The following is a 22,500-nucleotide window of genomic DNA, read 5'->3' on the forward strand; positions in this document are numbered from 1 at the left end:
TGGGTGTGGGTGTGTGTGTGTGTGTGTGTGTGTGTGTGTGTGTTGTATGTGCGTGTGTGTGTGTGTGTGTGTGTGTGTTGTATGTGCGTGCGTGTGTGTGTGTGTGTGTGTGTGTCGCCCCCTGCAGCTGGTGCTGGAGTACGAGCGCGGCCCGTGGATCCTCCGTCTGAGCTCGCAGGAGGAAGTGGACGAGGTGATCGCTCACATCGGCAGCTGTCTGCTCCGGATCTGCCCCGCCGGCTCACCTGTGTAGGTACCACGCAGGAAGTCAAGCTGGAGGAGGACACGAGGACGGAGACGGGGAGACAGAAATCCTTTAAACTGTCCTTTAAATGTTCATTAAGGGACAACACAGATTTTAATTAACACCCTGATGTCATCTCACATTATAACAGAAAATGTGCAGAAAAAGACGATAAATAAATTCAGGAAAAAAGAGACATAATAAAATTAATTAATTTAAAAAAACTCAATAAACAGTCAAAATATAAACAAAGATGTATTTTATGTATCTGATTTTTAAATTAACTGACGGAGTAGCGTGTCATTCCATAGTAAACAATTAAAAACAATCAAAAATGCACACAAGTGATTCACCTTAAATCGGGAAAGCCTCTTCGGGTTTCAACATTTAAGGAGCTCTTAATATTTAAATAAAGATTGTGAGTTTAAAGCCGCTGTCTTTGTCTCGTCCTCCGTCTCTCTGTAAGGAAGGAAGGTGATGAGGAAGTTGAGTCTGAAGCCTCCAGAGAGGACGGCGGCTCTGCAGGCCGTCTGGGACGAGCAGAGCTCAGCAGATTTGGGACCCTGCGGTAAAAAAGCCTCCGAATATAAAAAACGTCTTCAGTCGAATGTTTGAAGTGTATTTTAGTGTTTGAATTTTTTGTCTGGACTCTGCAGGCGGCTTCTCTCATCAGTACTGGTGTGTGTGTAATTACCTGGGTCTGCCGTACAGAGAGGAGGTCCAGTGGGTCGGTGATCTACACGACAGTCAGCCAATCAGCTGCTCACGCTCTTTCTGCTTTTTCATCTTTTTATTCTTATTTTTTTTTAATTTTCAGTTTTCAATCTGCTGTTTTTATTACCTTTTTTAAAGACCTAATTTTATTTTTTTAAATATATATATATCATTTATTTATATTATTATTATTATTATTATTATTTATAATATTTTATTTATTTTTATTTATTTTTTGTTTTTAATTTAATTTTACTGATTTAATTAATTTTAAGCTTGTATCTTCACTCTTCATTTTCTGCCTCCTGCTATGAAAACTTCTTTCTGTTAAATTTGTATATATAAGGACAATATATGTGTGTGTATAATTTGTTTTTATTATTATTATTATTTATATTATTATTTTTTATTTAATTTTTATTATTTTTGTTTTTAATGTAATTTTTCTGATCTTATTTTGATGTTTTATCTTTGCTCTTTTATCTTTTAATCGTCTGCTATAAAAGCGTCTTTGTTACATTTGTTCTTATCTGTCTTTCTTTGTGTCGTGGTGTTGGTTTCTGTTCTTCCTCATGTGATGTGATATATATTTTTAAATTTGTTCCTCTGCTTTTTTCTTCTGCTTCTTCGTCTACTAATTTTTCAACTTTTTTGATTCTTCTGCTCACATTTTTTGTTTTTCATCTTTTCTTCTGCTGATTCTTTCTGACAGAAGCTGAATCCATTTACCTCCATCTGTGTTTAAGCCGGCTTATTTTTATATTATTTTATTTTATTTTATTTTATTTATTTTTACCCACCATGGTGAAGCTGATTCCTCTCGTCTCACCTCCTGCAGGACGTGGACACCATCTATCTCACTCAGGACACCAGAGAGCTCAACCTGCAGGACTTCGTCCACCTGGAGAACAGGTATTCATTATTTATGATTTTAATCATCATTTTGTGTTTTGTTTTATTGGTTTGGTGACAGTTTCTGAAAAAAGTCAACATGAATAAAGATTATTTTTCCTGTGGCTCCACAGATTGTTGTGTCTGACAGCTGTTTTGTGTTGCAGAGATTTGGTGGCGATCATCGCGGCTCTGGAGTTTAACCAGTGGTTCACCAAACTCTCCACCAAAGACTACAAACTGGTAACTGAAAACACACGACTCAGCTGTCTGGGTTTTTTTCTGTCTTTTTCACAAAATATAAACTGTGTGTGTGTGTGTGTGTGTGTGTGTGTGTGTGTTTTTTTTTTTTCAGTCGACAGATGTGTGTGAGCAGATCTTAAAAGTTGTGGCTCGATCCAGCCGGCTGGAGGAGCTGGTGCTGGACAACGCCGGACTGAGAAGGTAACACATCAGATCAGATTAGATCAGATCAGATCAGATCAGATCAGATATTTATTTTAAATATAGCAAAAAACATTGAACAATAAAAATAAAAGCAAAAACAACAACATCAACATGTCCACTGGACATCTTCAGTAAACTAACAGAAGGATTTCATCTTGGACTTTGCATTGTTACAGCAGCTAAGAGGTACAGGATAAGAACAATACAAAAGTACAAAATAATTACAAATAAAAAATATTAAATAATTTCAAAAAAGGTGCCAAGTATCATAAAAAAACAAGGTGCAAAAATAGTAACATAAAAATTCACATTGTCTAGAAAAATATACAGTATATATAAAAAAATATGTTCACCAATTGTACACAGAGGATAACTGCACTTGCGAAAAATATAATATATAATATTTTATATACATACATACATACATATACATATATATATATATATATATATATATATATATATATATATATATATATATATATATATATATATATATAGTACATACACAAATGACTTGATGAATTTTATGTTTTCCTCAGACTCAGACTTAAATTAAAGTCAATAAAGTGTTTTGTTATCAGGACACAAAGTCCGTTCAGCGTGTCAGATGTGTGTTTGTAAGCAAGTTGATTGTGTTTGATGAAAGGTGAAAGGTCACTGAGTTTGATGACATCACACACTGTAAACGCTGGCCACTGACGCAGGCGTCTTGTTTCTCTTCTTCAGCGATTTCGGCTCAGAAACTGGCCAGCGCTCTGTCACAAAACCCCGCCTGCACGCTGCACACACTCAACCTGAGCAACAACTCACTGGAGGACAAAGGTGGGAACACACACACACACACACACACACACACACACACACACACTGTACAGTTATTGTGTAAAAAGGCTTTGGCATGCAAATATGTGCCATATACTGTATGTGTCAAGTAAATTCAGCTGAATTTTCAATAAAGGCAACATGTTATTTTATTTTATATTACTTACTTTTATTTTACTTTAACTTATTTTATTTATTTTATTTTATATTACTTTATTTTATTTATTTTATTTTATATTATTCTATTTTTATTTTATATTATTTTATTTTATTTTATTTTATGTAGTGTATATTTGTATAGGGACAAGTTTGCTGCGTAAAACTGAAACATACCACAGAATTAGAAATAAAGTGAACATCAGTAAAGATTTATAGTTAGATTTCTTTACATTTTTAAAGCATTCAGTTTCTAAGATTATTTTACATGAGATCAACTTGTCAGATTTAATATTATTCATATTTAATAACTGCGTTTCAGGTGTTTCGGCTCTGAGCGCTCAGCTCGCCAAACTGCCGATGGGCCTGAAGCAGCTGAACCTCTCCAGGACCTCCACGTCTCCTAAAGGTGAACACACAGAAACAAACTCAAATCTGCTTTATTACAGCCCTGAGTTATTTGATTTCTATTTATTTCGAACATGTGAAAAGGTAATAAAGAAAATATTATACAAAAACAGACGGACAAAACAAATAAAGTAATAATTACAGATAATGGAAAACAAAAATTTAAAAAAATGAGTGAGAAAAAGTAAAAACTTATTTATTAAAATTCATTTTATTCATTTTATTTATTCCTTTAAGCCTATACTAAAAGTACTTAAATATATACATACGCCCACATACTCAAAATTAAGTTTCCACAATTTTTCATCATTATTAACAGATAAAAGAAAAAGAAAAAGCAGGAAAAAATGAATAATAAATAACCAAAACTGGCAAAGCCCCTCTTCATCCGTGCGCCTCGTGAAAGTTATTATTTTTAAACATTATTACCTTAAACATTATTTGTGTTGTTTGAAATTTCACCATATCTGTAAATTTGACTAGTTTTGACTGTAAGAATATTGAGTTATTGAGATCCAGATATCCAACATTGTGACTGATTCGTATTTTTAAATATCAATCCTAAACACATCTAAGATATCTTAAATCATAAATCCTTGTATATTATTCACTGTTCACCAGCGTAGAAGCTCTAAAAGCAGCTTTTAATTCAATAATTTAGTTACGGAAACGAGCGATACGTCTCATCAGTGAGGCGGGTTTTTATGACCACACGTGTTCTGTTATTGTTTTTGGTTTTTTTGGACACTTTGTGTTTTCCTGCAGGTGTGAACAGCCTCTGTCAGGCTCTCTGTAACAACCCGGTCGTGGCCTCCACGCTCACACACCTCGACCTGTCGGGGAACTCGCTCAGAGGCGACGACCTGCCGGTACGCTGCCGCCGCCTCCTCCTCCTCCTCATCCTGCTCCTCCTCCTCCTCCTCCTCATCCTCCTCCTCCTCCTCATCCTGCTCCTCCTCCTCCTCATCCTGCTCCTCCTCCTCCTCCTCCTCATCCTCCTCCTCCTCCTCACCGTCTGTCACAGTTTGCGGATCTGAGGTTTGTGTCCATGTTTTGTTTTTTTCTGCGCAGAACCTGCACAGCTTCCTGAGTCACCCGAACTGCCTGCAGACTCTGGATCTGTCCAACAGTGACTGCTCTCTGGAGCAGGTAAGAGCCGCTCACACACACACACACACACACACACACCACACACACACACACACACACACACACACACACACACACACACACTTTGAAGCTGCTTATTAACCCTCAGAGATGTTTTTCAGCTGCACCAGGATCCCCCTGGTGGCTCTGGCTGGTACTGACTTTGTTGTAACTCTTGTACATTATTTGCATTAAAGCCCGAGCGATTTATTGGTATATATTATTATATTATTATATTATTATATTATTATTATATTATTATTATGTTATTATTATTTATTATTATATTATTATCGGCTGATACGAGCTTTCACAGACATATCGGAGCATCAGTATATTTTTTTCCTGTAAGAAAACTTTTTTGACAGACCGTGTGATGCAGGAAACGATGCTTGGGTGGTTTAGAAATGAGCAGCGAGCGACTGATACTGAACAGTTCTGATGTTTATTTAGATATTTATTTTACTGTATTTATTCTTTATTTAAATGGTCAGCAAAGACCAAACAGTACTGATGTGTATTTTATTTTTTTTTATTTTTGATTTGATTTTAGATACTGATAATAATAATTGAATTTTGACTATGTGGGTTTATGTGTATTTGATTATTTATAGTGTAGGTTTAAATGTCTTATGGGGAAGCGCTGGGATTAAATACGTTTTTACTTCTTCTAATTACTTTTCGTCATTATGTATTTAGTCATGATTTTTTTTCTTTATCTTTTTCATTGTCTGTAATTTTTCCTTTGTTTTTTGGTCTGTTTGTTTTTGTATGATATTGTCTTTATTTTTTTTCTTCACATGTTTGAAATGAGTAAAGATGAACATTTGTGTGTTTCAGGTGTGTGCGTCTCTGCTCAGAGGGTCTCTGAAACATCTGTCCGTCCTCAACATGTCAAAGTCCGTCTTCTCTCACAGGTCAGATGTTAAACTCACTCATTCCTCCTGACAGCAGGCAACTCACGAACCTGTCTGATGTTGTTAAAAATATATTTAAAGATGCATTTTCTGCAACTCTGGACTAACAAATTACTTCTCCGGTGTTTAACAGGCACCGCCTCATTTAATTTAACCAACAGTCTGAGATACGTGGCAGTCATTTTTTGGTTTATGAATTTATTGGCGCTCTCTGCAGTGTGCTTTCTAAGCCGTGTCTCCTCTCGTCCGCTCAGGAAGTGTAAAGAAATCCCTCCGTCCTTTAAGCAGTTCTTCAGCAGCGTTCAGGCTCTGAGCTGCGTCAGTCTGTCGGGGACGCGACTTCCTCTGGAGGCGCTCAAGTAAGAAAACACGCTGCAGCTCACTTCCTGTCGTCACTTAAACTGTTTGAAAGTTTCGTTTTGGTTCGTAGATTTGAGGGAACATCGACAGTCGGGCTGTCGCCGCTGCGTTTCCCCTTTTAACCCTTTGAAACCTGGATCCACATCAGTTTTCTTGTGCTGTGTTTAGATGCCGTATTTTTAATATTTGATTTCTTTTGAAAAACACGGGAAAAGCTAACTTGGCAAAAAATGTTCTCTAAAGTGCAAGAAATAAGAAGATTTTGACATAAAAAATGTTATATTATTATTAAAATGTTAAAATTATTTTTGAGGAAAAACAAGTTATTTCATTTTTAATTTTGTTAATTACTCCCTGCACTTTCTTTATGTATTTTTTTTTTTTTTTTTTACATATTTTCAGGTAAATTTCCTGTACTTCTTTTAATTTCGTGCTAATTTTGGGTTCAGTTCTCCTTGAGTTGCTTCTTGCCTTCTTCCCATGTTTTTTAAAGAAGTTCTTTGGTTTTCTTTAGTTTCTTTTTTTTTTTCCTGTTTGTGTTTTCTAAAATGTGGGCGGGATATTTATCCTGCAAATTGCAAGAAATTAGTAGATTTAGAAAATCCATTCATCAATATTTATATTTATGTATTTAAAATTATGTTACAAAATTATTATTAATTAATTATTGATATTATTAATTATTATTGTTAATCAGTTAAGTCAGTAGTTGTTTTTTTGCTGTAAATTTTCATGTATTTTTGACACTGAATTTGTGCTATTTTGCTCAGACGATGACGCTGTTTTCTGCACACTGCTGTTAAACTGTTGGTCTGATCAGTCTGTGTCTCTCCTCTGTGTCTCGTCTGTGTCTCGTCTGTCTCTCGTCCGTGTCTCCTCTGTGTCTCGTCTGTCTCTCGTCTGTCGCTCATCTGTCTCTCGTCTGTCTGCAGAGCGCTGCTGTTGGGACTCGGCTGCAACCCGAACCTCAGTGACGTGTCTCTGGATCTCAGCTGCTGTGAGGTAAAACTGACACGAACCTCGACACTCTGCAGTAAAATGTGCTCAAACGTGCAAAAAACATTCATTTATTTAATTTAATTTTTTTTTTTTTTTAAAACAACCATCTGCTTTTCTTGCATATATAAAACAAAACATGTAGAAAATTAATAAAAATACAAACAAATGAAAGGAACCACGAAAAAACCAAATACAGTAAACGTCTTTTTTTCTGGTAATTGGCTAATTTATACATTTCATACCTGAACAAATACCTCAGCCTGTACGCATCTTCCATATCTACAAAATGGATCACAAAAAACACAAAGCAATGCACATTTGACAGTAAAAATGATTTGTGTATCGTTTAAACAGCACATTGGACAGATATGCTTGGTTTCATCTGTTCTTGATTTTGTTTCCTGTTTTTTTCTGTTGTTTTGCATTTAAAAAATATTTGAAATTTTCTTTGCTCTCAAGCTGCGTTCAGGAGGCTCTCAGATTTTGGAGGGTTGTGTGGCGGAGATTCCCAACATCACCAGTCTGGACATTTCTGACAACGGTGAGAGGATTTCAGACGACGTGTGGTACGTTTACGATATGACGTGTGTTGACTGTGATGGCGGCGGCTCACGTGTCTTTGCTGCGTCCCCTCAGGGCTGGACATGGACCTGACCACGCTGCTGGTCTGGCTGGCCAAGAACCGCTCCATCCGACACCTCTCTCTGGGCAAGAACTTCAACAACATCAAGTCCAAGTGTGTTCAGACTCAGAAATGCCAGAGCTCGTATTTTTTCATTTAAAATTATTATTAACCCTTTGGAACCTGGATCAGTTTTCTTGTGCTGCATTCAGACACTTTTCTTAAGCCGGGTTTCCGTTACATCATTAGTAAGTTCCCGTGTTTTTGAAATCAAAAAATAAATAAATAATTTTTCCTTTAACTTTTTAGTTTTTGTGTAGTTTAGTTTTTTTTGTTGTTTGTTGTTTCTTTTGTTGCTCGGCACTTTCTTCCCGTGTTTTTGAAAACAGAAAAGATAAATAATTTTTAAGTTTTTAAGTTTTTTACTCTCCATGTTTTTTGATAGAAACCACGCAGATTTGTTGAGGTTTAAAGATTTATTAATGCATTTCTTTTTTAATTGTTGACTGTTTTTGTCTCCAGAAATGTGTCTCAGGTCCTGGACAACCTGGTTCACATGATTCAAGAGGAGGAGTCAGTGAGTCAAACTTACACGTCACATCAGCTCTTCTCTTTCAGCCTCTTCCTCCTGTCACCGCGGTTACATACAGAAGCGCTTTGTATTCACTGATTTTTAAAAAAATTGACACCTTTTTTCGTAATTATGGCAAAAAAAGATTCGGGTAAAGCTGGAAAGATATTGACAGATTCAAACTTCGGGGATCAATAACTCATGAATGAAATGTCAAAACACAAATGATTCGACCGTTAGACTGAAAGTGAGCTACATCCTCATTTTCATCCAAAATATCCTCCAACATCTGTCCTGATTGGCCTACAAAAATCATCTGTTCACCACTTTTCATTTTCCCTATAATTCAGTTTACTAGATCTTTACAAGATCTCTTAATTACGAGATAAGTTGTCCTTTTTTTTTAATTCAGTGAATGCGACGTGCGTCTGTGGTCACCGATCATTTCATACTGCAGCATTCATTAGACTCCTAAAATAATGCGTCCTGTGATCTGTCCCCCCGCAGCCGCTGACCTCGCTGTCGCTGGCCGACTCCAAGCTGAAGGCCGACCTCTCCATCGTCCTCAACGCTCTGGGCAGCAACACGTCTCTCACCAAACTGGACATCAGTGGGAACGCCATGGGGGACATGGGGGCCAAGATGCTGGCCAAAGCCCTGCAGATCAACACCAAACTCAGGTCAGCAACGAGGAAGTCGAATCAAAGCTTTAGGGGCCGTTCACGCCGAGTCAGGTGATTTTCAGAGGGAAACTGTCAGGAAACGGTTCAAACTTCAACACGCAGAAATTCTGCAGAGCGACATCTCTAAATGTGAGACGGAGGAGGGAAAAGACACTTCACAGGCTCGATCTGGTTACCGTGGTTACCATGCAGTTCATTTGGATGTGTATTGGCACCCTGCTGGAGATAACATGAGCTGCTCACATCGACATACAAATATGTGTATGTGTTTAAACTTTCTTGTCCTTATGGACGCATAATGTTAGTTTGGTAAGATTTCCACATTTTAGTCATTCAGTTAATTTTATTGAAACTGTGAGCGAAGAAGACGGTATTACCGGCATAGTTAACAAGAAGGACACCAAAAAAAAAAGAGATAAATGTATAAGTGTATTTTTTTTTAAAGCTAGGGAAGAATGTCCAGTGAACTTTATTCATAATTATTATAATTATATTTTAAAAAATATTTTTTAGAGAATTATTGTAATTTTATTTTCATTTATTTATTTATTTTTGCAAATTTTCAGGTAATTTTCTTGTCCTAGTTGCTCACTGACTTCCTCCCATGTTTTTGGAAAAAATGAATAAATAGATAGATAGATAGATAGATAGATAGATAGATAGATAGATAGATACATAGAGCCAATTTGCTCAGGTTTCAAAGGGTTAAATAAATAATTTCGGTTGTATTTTCCGTCTTTGCTGCACAACAGTTTTGTGTGAAAGGAAATGAAAGCTTTTCGGGCAGACCCAAAAAATTCAGAAGAGACTTTAGATAAACTGATCGCGTCAGAATCAGTTCAGTCAGGATGAAGAAATATTGTCCGTGAATCCACAGCTGATGTTGATGGTGTGTGTGCAGGACGGTGGTGTGGGACAGAAACAGCATCAGTCCTCAGGGTCTGCAGGACGTCGCCGCAGCTCTGGAGAAGTAAGTACAGAAGCGTCGGTTAATGAGGGAACGCGTCACACAAACGGCTGCTGCAGGATTTAATGTTTCCCTCACTTTGAGTTTGCAGTAATAACACGTGTTAATAAATCGCTTTGTGTCCCTGAGGAACTACACCATCCGCTTCATGCCTGTCCCCATCATGGACGCCGCTCAGGCCCTGAAGGCGAGCCCGGAGAAGACGGAGGACGCCTTACTGAAGGTGCTAGAGCCTCCTCAGTTTTGAACGCGGAGTGCTGAAATATCTCGTCAGCAGCATTTTGGAGAGCAGAGTTTGAGTTTGTTGGTGTGTTTTGTGATGCAGATGGAGCAGTACCTGCTGAGGAACCACGAGACCCGAAAATACCTGCAGGAGCAGGCGTACAGGCTGCAGCAGGGGATCGTCACCACCACCACGCAGCAGGCAGGCGCACGCACGCACGCACGCACACACACTCACTCACACGCACGCACACACGCACACACGCACGCGCACACATACACGCACGCACACACACTCACCCACACACACACACGCACACACACTCACACACACGCGCACAGAAATTGGAAGAAAAATAAGTGAAAATAAGAAAAAAAACGATCAAACAAATAAGAAAACGACCCAAAAAGTGACGACATTCCCGTGTACAGAGGCTGCGTCCTCGCTGAAGCGGCCGCAGATTCAATATCGGCCTCGGCCCTCTGCTACGTTATCCCCCCCTCTCTCTCCCTTTCATGTTATGGCTGTCCCATCAACAACAAAACCTATATATATATATATATATAGTTGTTTTCTTTTTTTCCTGAAATATAAATTGAAATAAATAATTTGAATAATAATTTTGACCTTTTCCTGTAGTTTTTTTGAGGCAGCCAGTCATTTCCTTTCTTCCACATGCTTGCTCAGGTTTTAAGGGCTTAAATCTTAAATAGCAGGTGAAAGGCGCCTGAACGCAGCATGAAAAAGAACGACGTCTGTCCCGGCTTCTGAGGGTTAAATGTGTTGACCTCTGACCTCTCTGTGCTGCAGATGATGGACATGATGTGTGTGAAGGTGCAGGACCACCTGAACTCTCTGAGGTTCACTGAGACCAGCTCTGTGCAGGAGGACATGAAGGTCGCAGAAAACTTCATGAAAGACGCCAGAAACTCCAAAACAGTAAGACGACGTCACAACCTCATGACCACAACGTGCGACGGCTTCAGCGGCAACAATAACTTCACATCCTTTAAAATTTAATGAGTGAGGCTGGGCTGCACCAACAAGGATTATTTCAAACTAAGGTTAGGTCAAATCTGTTTACTGATGCAAACTAAAATTAAACAGAGTTCAGCTGATACGGAGAGGTTTGCTCACCCAATTTAAAATATACAAATGCAAACATTTACAGAGCAATAAAATATAAAAGGATAATAAAAGATACAGATTTACAATAAAAGAGTGAAGGGATAAGATATAAAGGTAAAATTAATGACTAAATTATTTAAAAATTGGATTTTTTTCAAAAAAATTGAAAAAACATTACCACTAAAATGACATACTATATATCAATCTGGCTCAAACCTTTGCTGGTGTAACTTAGCCTCAACATGATTATTAAATACAAACTTGCAGTTCATTTACTTTGGCTCAGCAAAGTGGATTTTAAGTTTTCAGAGCCTGAAATGTTCTACTGACGAAAAACTCGGAAATTAAAAAAAGCCAGGGAGAAAGACCGCCGTCTCTGTCTGTCTCCCTCCAGCTGCTCCCTAACCTGTACCACCTGCAGAGCGGCGGCTCCAGTGGAGCGTGCGTCGGCGCCATTCAGGACAAACTGGAGTCGATGGCGGGAGAGGTGGCGAGCGTGATGGAGGAGCAGCTGCAGGTACCGACCTCAACACGCCGAGCTGCTGTTTTACCCACAATAACAGCAAGATGCACTTTCATCCACCACTCTTTATATATTAATAACAACAATGAAAACATGAATGTCCAACAAGAAAAAAGCACAAAAAACAATACAAAATAACTTCAATAATTCAAGTTTTTGTTTTAAACAGCATCAGTCCTAATCATAATATCAAACATTCATTAATTTTCAGAATTTTAATCCTTTACATGCAAGATTTTGGTCATGATGCCACAATGTTGTTAGATGAAAAAAGTATAAATGTTGAGTCTCCTCCTCCTCAGTGTGTGAGTGTAGCTGCTGACAGTCTGGGATATGTCAGTGTGTGAGTGTAGCTGCTGACAGTCTGGGATATGTCAGTGTGTGAGTGTAGCTGCTGACAGTCTGGGATATGTCAGTGATCAGCAGCTACATTGACTGTGACAGGTCACCTAGTGGAAATAGCATGTATTTCCTCCATATGCCAAATATGGTCAAAATGACCTCATCAGGTGGAAAATAGTCAAAATGACAAATTCAGAGTCAAAAGCCCAGAATGACACCCAGAAATAATACAAGTCCTGTTTTTCTGCTCTGATGGCTGTGGGATCAAAAATGTCACTTTGAATGGGTTTCAATGGAGCATTTTTGGACCTGAACAGTCTGAATGTAACTATTTAGTTTCCACAGTGTATTTTAGACTTATTGTAGGAGCTGAGCTGCAAATTCACTGATTACACTCAAATACACAATCTGGACTACATTTAGGACACATGCATCAACACACACACAGTTATCACAACAGGAAGAAGAAAAGAGACTAAAATGAGAAACAGTTCTAACTCGTCCTTCACAGACGATGCTGGTGTCCATGGTGGACGCCGCAGAGGGTTTGTGTCCTCATGTGACGAAGAGGAGCGGCCTTCGTCAGGAGCTGCTGAAGGCCGGAGCGGGCAGGATGAGCGTCCCCCGCAGCTTCATCACCGCCACGCTGCTGGAGCAGTCCGGGGTCGACATCATCAACAAGATCAGGTCTCATCTGCTGCGTGCATGCGCGCGTGCATGTGCGTGCGTGCGTGTGTGTGTGCGTGCGCGCGCGCGTGTGTGTGTGTGTGAGATGTGTGATTTCAGGGTGGTGAATTCTTTATTTATGTGGGTCATGTGCTTCCAGAACAAACTAGTTTTCTGTGACGTCTGACTGCTGAAAGACTTCATTCACAGACGAACGGCGGACACGACATCGGTCTTTTCTGTTTGTCACGGTCTCACTGTTCACCCAGTTTGACTGAATTTGCAACACGTTATCATGTCAGCATTTTTCATTCATTTTAATGTTATGCACATAAACTGAACCTTTAGCTGATGTTAGTTCTCTTTTGTATTTTTTTACCTTGTTTAATTTTTTTTATGCGTATTTTGTTGCATAAAAAGCATTTTGTGACTTTTTTAAAACTACATTTTGTTCAGCAGTTCACGGTAGTAAAGTACAGAACACAGATTTGTGTTTTTCACTTTAAACCATAAACCTGTAAAAGTTTTCACGTTGTTCAGATGGAGATTTGTTTGATATGATTTTGTGATCTTTGTGTATTTATTTTTGTGTCTTTTGTGTCTGTCTGTGTGGATCAGTGAGGTGAAGCTCAGCATGGCGTCTTTTCTGTCCGATCGCATCGTGGACGAGATCCTGGAGTCTCTGTCCAGATCACAGCATACTCTGGTTAGTGTCCTCTCTGTCCGTCTTTCTGCCCCTCTTTGTCTGTCTGTCTCTCTACCTCTCTGTCTCTCTCTCTCTGTCTCTGTCTCTCTATCTGTCTTTCTGTTCGTTCATCCCTCTGTCCTCCGTCTCCAGGCCGATCACCTGATCAGGAAGAGTCAGCCTATGCTGCGTCCCGAGCCGCAGATGGAGACGGAGGTCTTGGATGAGACGGTCCTGCAGCCGGAGAAACTGGGACAGGAGCAGAAACAAAACCAGGATCCAGAGCAGAGACGCGGACTAGAGGACATGGACACCTGCATTGTTAGAAAACACACAAACACACACACTTTTTTACACACCCGTCTGCACGTCAGCCTGAAAAACACCAGCAGACTGAATACACGAAAGTTCAGCGTCGACGTTAAAAATATTCTTTTATCATTTTGTTTTTGAAGTTTAAACCATAAAATCCATAAAAACATTCAGTTTTTATGGATTCGGCTGTAAAATTCTCACCTTTTCTCTTCAGTACGTGAGGTTCAACTTTTTTATTTTTTTGCTCTTTAGATGACGCCTAAATCCAAGAGGAAGAGTATTCTGGTGCGGATGCTGCGTCCCGTCTCCGTGGCGTTTGGTGAGAAAATCCAAACATCATTAACCCTTTAACAGGAAGTGTAACCACGCAGTTCTGCTATCAAACTGCTGAACTTAAAAAAGGCAAAACCAGTTTTTGGCTGTTCGTCCTGGATTTATTAGAGTGTGTGATGTCGATAAAACCCACTGGGTGGAAACGTCATCAGAAATGTATTAATGGAGTAAAGTTGCTCTTCTTCTCTGAACTTTAAGTCTGAAAGTTTTGGTAAGAAAAAAATTGTACCTTACACATGTACATTTACATGTACATTTTCCCCTAAATTGGTGACTCAACCGGTTGGTTGACTCAGGTGTTTGCATCCTATAAATGAAAAAAAAAAGCATATTATAGTGTGATTGTTAACTGTCAGCTACTGCAGCACTCTTCCTGCTCTTCATCATTTCCTGCTCAAACATTCAAGTGTTTTTTATGTCTCATTTTGCATTTCTGCTTATGATGATTTTTTAAAAACTCAGACGTTTACAGTTGGAAGATTTCACAGTTTTTCATGTTTGTCTTCGGTTCTGTCCTCCAGAGATGGAGTTTGACCTGGACAAGGCTCTGGAGGAGGTTCCCATCCATGTGGAGGACCCTCCTCTTCCTCCTCCTCAGCCGGCGGACAGGAAGTCGGCGTACGGCGGAGACCTCCCCCCTCCCCCGACTCCTCTGGACACAAAGTCCGTCTGCCTGAGCGAGCTGCCGCCTGTGGAGCTCAAGATGCTGGAGCATCACACCAAACTCCGCCCCAAACCCAAGAAGAGGACCAAACCCAGCCGACCGGTCGGTTTTTAGGAATCCCCAAATCATCACCGACACCAACCTCTTGTTTGTTTGTTTCAAAACATAATAAAATTGCTAATAACTTAGATTTATATATAGCGCCTTTCAAGAAACCTAAGACGTTTTACACAACTGAATAAAAAAAATGCAACACAAACAAACAAACAAACAAACTAAACAGAGATACAAAGACGAGAGAGCTGCAGGTTTAAATAAAATAAGATCAAAATAGAATACAAATGCATCTTCACATGGATAAAACCCTCATATTAATACTCATAAAAGTAAGATAAAATAAGGATGAAAACGGAATAACAGAAGATGGAAATTAAAAGAAAATAAAACCCATTTACATTATTAATAAAAATAAGGCTAAAATCTTGTTTGTATACCTATTAAATGCTTGATTTTATTACAAATTTTGGAAATATCTAAAGCAATGTTGGTGATCTTGATGGGTAAAGAATAAAAAAAACAAATTTGGGTTATTTTCCATCTCTAGAATCTAAAACTCTTCACCTCAAGTCTTTAAAAAACTTTTTTTTATAATAATGAAGACTGCAGCTTATTATCCTTTATTCTCTTCTGTAACTTTTCTCACTAAATACTTTAAATTACGATTGAGTCTCATCTCTCCGCCTCTTGTTCTTCCAGCGGAGGACCATCGACAGCTCGGCGCCACAAGACGGGGAGCAGAACAGCATCATGGGAAAGCTGGACGAGGGCCTGGACGACTTCTTCTCCAAGAAAGTCATAAAACTCAGCTTCAAGTAAGAGTCCAGCTTTAAACTAAAACTTTTTTCCTCATTTTTTTAAGACGTTGAGGTGCACACAACAAAAAAAACACACATTGTATTTGGCCTCTCTTTAGTTTTCATCTGCCCTTTTAAAAAACTCTTTAAAATAATCTCACAAAAGGGCAGAATCAGTGACTTCTTTTAAATCGCTTCTCCAAACTCTGTTTTTACAGACTTGCTTTTATGTCATTTTTTAAATTTATTTTTTATGTTTTATTTATTTTTTATGTTTTATTTCTTTAATTTATGTTTTATCAATATTACTTCCTTTTATTTGTGGTTTTATTGCTTTTATTTTTTCTGTTGTATTATTTTGTATTATTTTATACTGACATCATGCGTCCTGCATTATTTGTCCTCTGGTATTAACTTTCTCTTAACTTTATCTTTCCATTGTTGTATCGCTGTCTGTGTTTCCCGTTTCTGCTTTTGCTTTGTTTGTCAAAGAACTTTATAAACTCTGTTTTTAAAGGTGCTATAAACAAAGTTATTATATTATTATAAAATCAGTTTGAATAAAAGCAAAGTACAGCTGCGTGTCATCGGCGTAGAATAGTAATAGACTAGAATAGAGATTTATAATAAAAGTATTGTGTTTTCTGATTCTGTTACTATAATTTATTTTTTGAATTTTTTTCCAGACTCCCCTCGGTGAGGGGGTCGCCCTCCAGCCCGCAGGAAGGAGCAGATAAGAAACGTGACTCCAGGAAGAGCGGTTTCTTTAACCTCATTAAGTCCCGGACGTCCCGCTCGGAGAAGAGCCACGGCGCCGCCTCCATCACTCCACCTCACGCTGCTTCCTCCGCCATCACCTCGCCGTCTCCCTCCATCACCCCAGTGACTGAAGAAACAACGCCGACATTCCCCGCGCCGCCCCCGAAAAGCCCTGTCACTGTGGCGGAGCCTCATCAGGAGTTCCACAGGGCTCAATCACCGGACCACACGGATTCTGAGGTGGAGGCGTCTCTGACGGCCGCTGAGCCCGCTGAGGAAGAGGAGAAGGAGGAGAAGGAGAATGAGGAGAGTGTGGAGAATAAGGAGGACCTGGAGAGGAGGGAGAACCCCCTCATTCCCCGCCATATTGGGGTCCCCGTGATGGGCATGGACCTGCTGGCTGAGATGAAGGCCAGACAGGAGAAGATGGCCGTGAGGAAGGTGAGTGGAGCCGCCGTGTCAGCGTTTATAACAGCGGGCCCTAAGGGGTTAACCCTTAGTGCTTTAGTACCACACACATTCACACTGCTGTGCACAGAATGCACTTTTCAAAATCAAGCTTTAAAAAAATATTATGCATTAATACTATTTTCTACTTCCATTGAGTTAGTTGTTTAACTAAAAGTCCTAATCATAAATATCAAATATTCATGAATTTTTAGAATTTTAACCCTTTAAATGCCATGTTTTTGTCATGATGCGACCATTATGTTTGAATAAAATAACACAAAAAATGATTTTTTAATAAAAATTGTATTATTATATATAGCATGTTATTATATAATATATAATAACATGCTAAGTAGATTTTTTTTATTATCATCACAGTCTAGTATATGTCAATGATTTGCAGCAACAGTGATTTGTATACGTTACTATTTTTTGTGCAGTGTTAAATACTCACACTCATAACGCTCTGTGCACAAATGTGCTTTTCGGAATCAAGCTATTAAAATGTTAATATGATTTCCTTCTTTCATTGAGTTTATTATTTTTTTTAACCAACATCAGTCCGAATCATAAATATCAAATATTCAATAATTTTCAGATTTCTAACCCTTTAAATGCCAGGTTTTGTGATGATGCTACTGTATTTTTAGATGAAAGAAGAATAATGAATCGTTTTCAATATACTACGCACGAAGTAGTAGTATTTTTTAACTTCTGCACCATTTCCATGTTAGATTCTTTTTTTACTTCGGTTATACATATTTCTTGAGCACTGTTGTTGTGAGCCTGAGATTGAAGAATTTAAATGCAATTATTGTGCACATAGCAACAACAAAAACGCTCTCTGTCTGTCTGTTTTCAGTCTGAAGCGTTATTATTGCAGGACCAAGTGGACGATGAAAACGGTGAGTCATCATATGTTTGAATCTGTAAATAGCACTTTTTCTGACCGTTTCTCTATATATATATATATATATATATATATATATATATATATATATATATATATATATATATTTTTTTTTTTTTTTTTACACATTCAAAATAAATTTTCATCTCCTCATTTTTCTGCAGCCAAGTCAGACGTGCATCCCGCTGCATCAGCAGACGGCAATGAGTCCAGACCAGAGCCGCCCCCGAGGTCAAAACCACCCAGCGTCACTCCGAAACCGGCCCCACCGCAGGCCATCAAACCCCCGCTGGGGCCCCGCAGCTCCGGGCCCCTCAGTCCCTCCAGTCCGATCAGTCCTAGGCCGAGCAGCACCAGCAGCTTCGGTAGGCGATCACTGGAAGAAACAAACGCCTCCAGCAGCTCTCAGATTTTTGGAATCTGCTGTTAGGCCTCAGACAGCAGTTTAATAATTTAAATGTGTGTTTGACCTGAGAATCCATTGATTCTGTATTTGTTGTTATTGATTCCTTTTTGTCAGATGACTCCACTGAGGCTCCAGCAGGAAGCTCATCTGCCAAAGCGCCACTTCCTGCTCCTCGCCTGAAGAGGGCGCCGTCAGAGCAGGAGCGAGACGGCACCAGCAGCACCCCTGCAGGACCCCCGTCTCCTGTGGACGGTCGGTCCCTCACAAACACAGCAACACCAACAGGAGTCTGATATTAGCAGTGTTTTAGTAAAATCTGTTGTATTTCGGGGCGTCCTCGTGGCCTAGTGTTTACAATGCACGCCATACAGGATAATATAATATCATAAAGTAAGCAAAAGTTGATTTATATAGAACATTTTGTTCCAGGTGGAAGTAAAATGTGCAAGTTGCAGGCACAAAACAAAAGTGACCATAAAAGTGAAACAAATCCAATAAAAATGATAATTTAAATAAAATAGTTATTAAGATGAAGAATTAACCAAATAAAGATGCAAAAACATACAAGTCAGGACTGATAAAAATTGTGAAAATAACTGAAGATAGAATTAAATATTATAAATAGACAAATAAAAGATAATAACACACAAGTAAAACAAAGAAAAAAAACAGTAAACCTGTAAAAATAAAAACATGCCTGAGTCAACTGAGAGTTAAAATTAAAGTCAAAATGCCAGTTCTTATTTTATCATGATACAAAATAATATAATATAATAACACACAAGTAAAACAAAATAATAAACCTGCAAAAGTAAAATCACACCAAAGTCAAAAAAAGAAATAAAATAAAATAAAGTCAAAATGCTGATTTCTTTATATTATATTATATTATATTATATTATATTATATTATATTATATTATATTATATTATATTATAAAAGATTATAATATGAGTACCACAAAAAATAAAATAAAATAATTATTAAAATTATAAGCAAAATATATTTTGAAATTAAGTAATTAAGTAAAATTATATTTTACTTTAAGTCGACAGAACAGAATCTTTCATAGACACCGACAGACGGCCGTGGTTTTTGGGATTTTTCCCTCTTTCGTGTTCTCTCTCGGTGACTCAGCGCTCCGTTTGAGCTGAAAATATAACATTCAATTTAACTTTATTTTTAATGTAATGAATGCCTCCAGGGCCATATTTGACGCCTCCACACAGCGCTCTCAGCGTGTCTGAAGCGAAGCTCTCAGCCTGTACTTGACACGTCCGAGTGTCACTGTGTGATTTGGCAGTTAAACTCTCGACTTGTGTAATTAAGTCTCGCAGGAACTCGCTGTTTTCCCCTCAAACAGATTTTCTTCTGTATAATCAAATAGACAAGTCTTCTTTTCAGATTGTCGCGTGAAAAGACGTGTTTTTGAAATCAGAGACTAGAAGAAGAAAAGGTTATTTTTACATTTTCTGAGTGTTTATTCCTGCAGACTGATTGTTAGAAAGTTGTTAAAAATGTCCTTTAATGACGCACTGCAGGCACATGGTCGCATCGTCAACGGAAAAGTAAAAAGTAAAGTTTTATTAGTAAAAAAAAAAAAAGCTAAATTATTTATTTTTAAGAAACTCGACAGACAGCATAAATTCTTGCGCAGTATATAAACTTACTCAATAATTTTGTGCTCATTTATGTGACAAAATGTAACAAAAATAAGGATAAACATTCAGACGAAGACAGCATTTACAAACCAGTATGTCTCTTTATTGGCCAACATATGTAGATGAATTTTATTTTTTATCTTTTCTTAATGTGTAGTTTTTTTGTATATGGAGGACAGAAGCTGCCAAAGTCATGTGACTTCATAAATAAATTAATATTCTATTAAATGTACCAAAATGAATTTTAAATTTAATTGAAGGCATTACTTAATTAATTGATATAATTGGACATAAAGTGATATACCTCTATTTTTTTGCTTCATTATTTATTAATCTTTATTTATTTTTGTTATGTTTTGCATTTATTTATTTTTAATGTATTGATTTTGTTTTTAATATTGTTTTTATTTTTTTTATCTAATTTATTTTATATTTATTCATGCATTTGTAATATGTTTTGCTTGTATTTTTTATTCTTTAATTATGCATGTATTTGTGTTCCTTTATTTATCTTTTTTGATTTTTTTTGTTTACAAATTTCTGCATTTATTTAGTTTTTTGTTATTTATCAATTTAAAAATTCTGTATTCATTTGTTCATTTATTTAGTCATTTTTTTGCAATTATTTGCATTTATTTATGTTAAGTTTTTTTTAAATGCATTAATTTATCTTTTTTTAAATTTATTTATTCATTTTATTTTATTTATTTATTGCATTTTTTTGTATTTATTTATTTATTCATTCACCATTTTGCTTTTGCATTTCTCCCCTACTCATTTTTCTCAAATGTATTTAGTGTCTGTATTATCTTATTTGTCCACAGCCATCTTTGGTTTTAGTTGCATTAACTATTTTCAGTCTCAGAAACAAACTTCAGACTCAGAGGAGACAAACTGAAAATCCTGTTTGTGTTGAGTGAAATATTTCTTGAGGATGCAGAAATATCACGTTTCTTTTCTTCTTCGCCTGCAGGTGAGTTCCCGGCGGACGGCGATGCGTTCGAGCCTCCCGGTCCGACAGCTGAAGGCGGCCTCGGTGGCAAAAAGTGGTCGTCTCTGAAGAGTTCAGCCATTCCTCCCGCCGTGACGGAGGACAACCGAGAGCGAGCAAAGTCCCTCCCCGCCTACGGTTCGACCAATCACAGTCCTGTCCGCCTAAAAACTCCTGTTTCAGTCTCTGCAGGGGTTTCTAATGACGCAAAAATTACATTTCAGACAGTTTTCTCTGTTTACTTATCTGCGCACACATTTAGGTTAAATATTTTAGAACATTACACGAGTATTTAAACCTTTGAAACGTGAGCAAATTGGTTAAATTTCTTCCAAAACACGGGAAAAATGTAAAGTAAAGGTGACAAAATAAATTACCGAAATTTTAGGAGAGAGAAGCTTTAAAAAGTTTAAATTAAACAACTAAGGAAAAATATCAAGAAATCTACATTTAAAATTTAATGTTTAAACTTGGGCTACAGAAGTAAAAAAAATATTTTTATTATAATTATTTTGATTTTTTCAGATTTTCATTTCTAGTTTTTGATCCTTTACTTTTTCTGATTGCACATTTTAGGTAATTTTCTCTTAACTTTTTTTTAATCATTTTTAATTCTTGGGTCATTTCTTGTTAAGTTGCTGATCGTCTTCGTCACATCTTATTTTTTAGTAATCGCAGGTTTTTATTTTTGTTTTCTTTTGATGGTCTGATTTTAATTTCTTAATTTCCCTTTGAGCGCTGAGCAAATTCCTGGATTTATTTCTAAATCATGGGTTGACAAGAAATGGCCCTTTAGCAAGAAATTCATAAGAAGTTACAAGAAAATAAATTGAAAAAAAAGAAAAGAAAAAAATTGCAATGAAATGAAAAATGAAAAAAATAAAGAAATAATATATAGATTTTTTTTTCTCTGTAACATAATTATTTTTGTTTGGTTTGTGTTATTTGGATAGTTTAATTTCTAATTTTAATTATATTTATTTAGAATTTAATTTTATAATTATTTTTTTCCAATTTGCATGACGTTTCTTGTTAAGTTACACACAATCTGAATTTTTTCAGAGGTTTAAATGCTGAACGCTGTGTCTTCATCTGTCTCTCTGTCTCTCTCTCTGTCTCTGTCTCTCTCTGTCCTCAGTGAGCCCTCCGTCTGTGGCAGACGCAGATCTCAGTCCAGCCGAGGAGGAGATTCCACCTCCGGCCGCTGATCTCAAGTCTGCCGATAAATCAGAGGACGAGAGCAACGACGTCCCTCCAGCCTGAAGATGATTTACGGTCCCTGAATCCGACTGACCGGGGAAACTTTCAGGAGCTCAGTCAATAATTGACAATGATTTCATCTCATATTTACGGTTCCAGGTGGACACGTGGAAACACTTAAGTGTGACGCTGTTATGTTCTGACCCCGGATCAGCTCCGGCGTGCCGAATAACGGACCTTAAATCAGCTCCATCAGCGTCTCCGTCAGCGGCTCTAATGGGACCGTAAAGAGGCGAGCAGGCGGTTTTATCTGCTGCAGAGACGAGCTGCAGCCGTTTAGACCTGCAGCGTAAAAACAGGTCAGTTAGTCCCAAACACTGAGGAGACGCAGTCTGTCTGTCCCCGGGTCCACACTCAGCCTGCGTCCCCGACCTGCA

The 22,500-nt window shown here is 37.7% G+C and overlaps 1 protein-coding gene across 1 annotated transcript in view; it reads left to right on the forward strand.

Annotated features, from left to right (window-relative positions):
• carmil1 (capping protein regulator and myosin 1 linker 1) overlaps positions 1–22,500 on the forward strand; it is a 43,315-nt gene that overhangs the window by 18,590 nt on the left and 2,225 nt on the right. Inside the window, 35 exon segments of the mRNA XM_088090861.1 lie at positions 128–249; positions 715–812; positions 901–971; positions 1,797–1,870; positions 2,017–2,092; positions 2,205–2,293; positions 3,026–3,032; positions 3,034–3,121; positions 3,600–3,686; positions 4,451–4,554; positions 4,757–4,834; positions 5,675–5,751; positions 6,006–6,110; positions 7,044–7,113; positions 7,570–7,651; positions 7,747–7,846; positions 8,255–8,309; positions 8,811–8,983; positions 9,888–9,956; positions 10,083–10,176; positions 10,279–10,377; positions 10,987–11,115; positions 11,699–11,821; positions 12,681–12,856; positions 13,454–13,541; positions 13,674–13,841; positions 14,088–14,154; positions 14,690–14,934; positions 15,589–15,704; positions 16,373–16,886; positions 17,758–17,800; positions 17,970–18,170; positions 18,326–18,463; positions 20,846–21,001; positions 22,002–22,500. The exon segment at positions 22,002–22,500 is cut by the window's right edge and continues 2,225 nt beyond it. Coding sequence (XP_087946987.1) covers positions 128–249; positions 715–812; positions 901–971; positions 1,797–1,870; positions 2,017–2,092; positions 2,205–2,293; positions 3,026–3,032; positions 3,034–3,121; positions 3,600–3,686; positions 4,451–4,554; positions 4,757–4,834; positions 5,675–5,751; positions 6,006–6,110; positions 7,044–7,113; positions 7,570–7,651; positions 7,747–7,846; positions 8,255–8,309; positions 8,811–8,983; positions 9,888–9,956; positions 10,083–10,176; positions 10,279–10,377; positions 10,987–11,115; positions 11,699–11,821; positions 12,681–12,856; positions 13,454–13,541; positions 13,674–13,841; positions 14,088–14,154; positions 14,690–14,934; positions 15,589–15,704; positions 16,373–16,886; positions 17,758–17,800; positions 17,970–18,170; positions 18,326–18,463; positions 20,846–21,001; positions 22,002–22,126 — 4,107 coding nt within the window. The 3' untranslated portion in view covers positions 22,127–22,500.

Source organism: Plectropomus leopardus, chromosome 17 (genome assembly GCF_026936395.1).
Source record: "Plectropomus leopardus strain MGB_pleo_1.0 chromosome 17, ASM2693639v1, whole genome shotgun sequence".
NCBI classification, from domain to species: Eukaryota; Metazoa; Chordata; class Actinopteri; order Perciformes; family Serranidae; genus Plectropomus; species Plectropomus leopardus.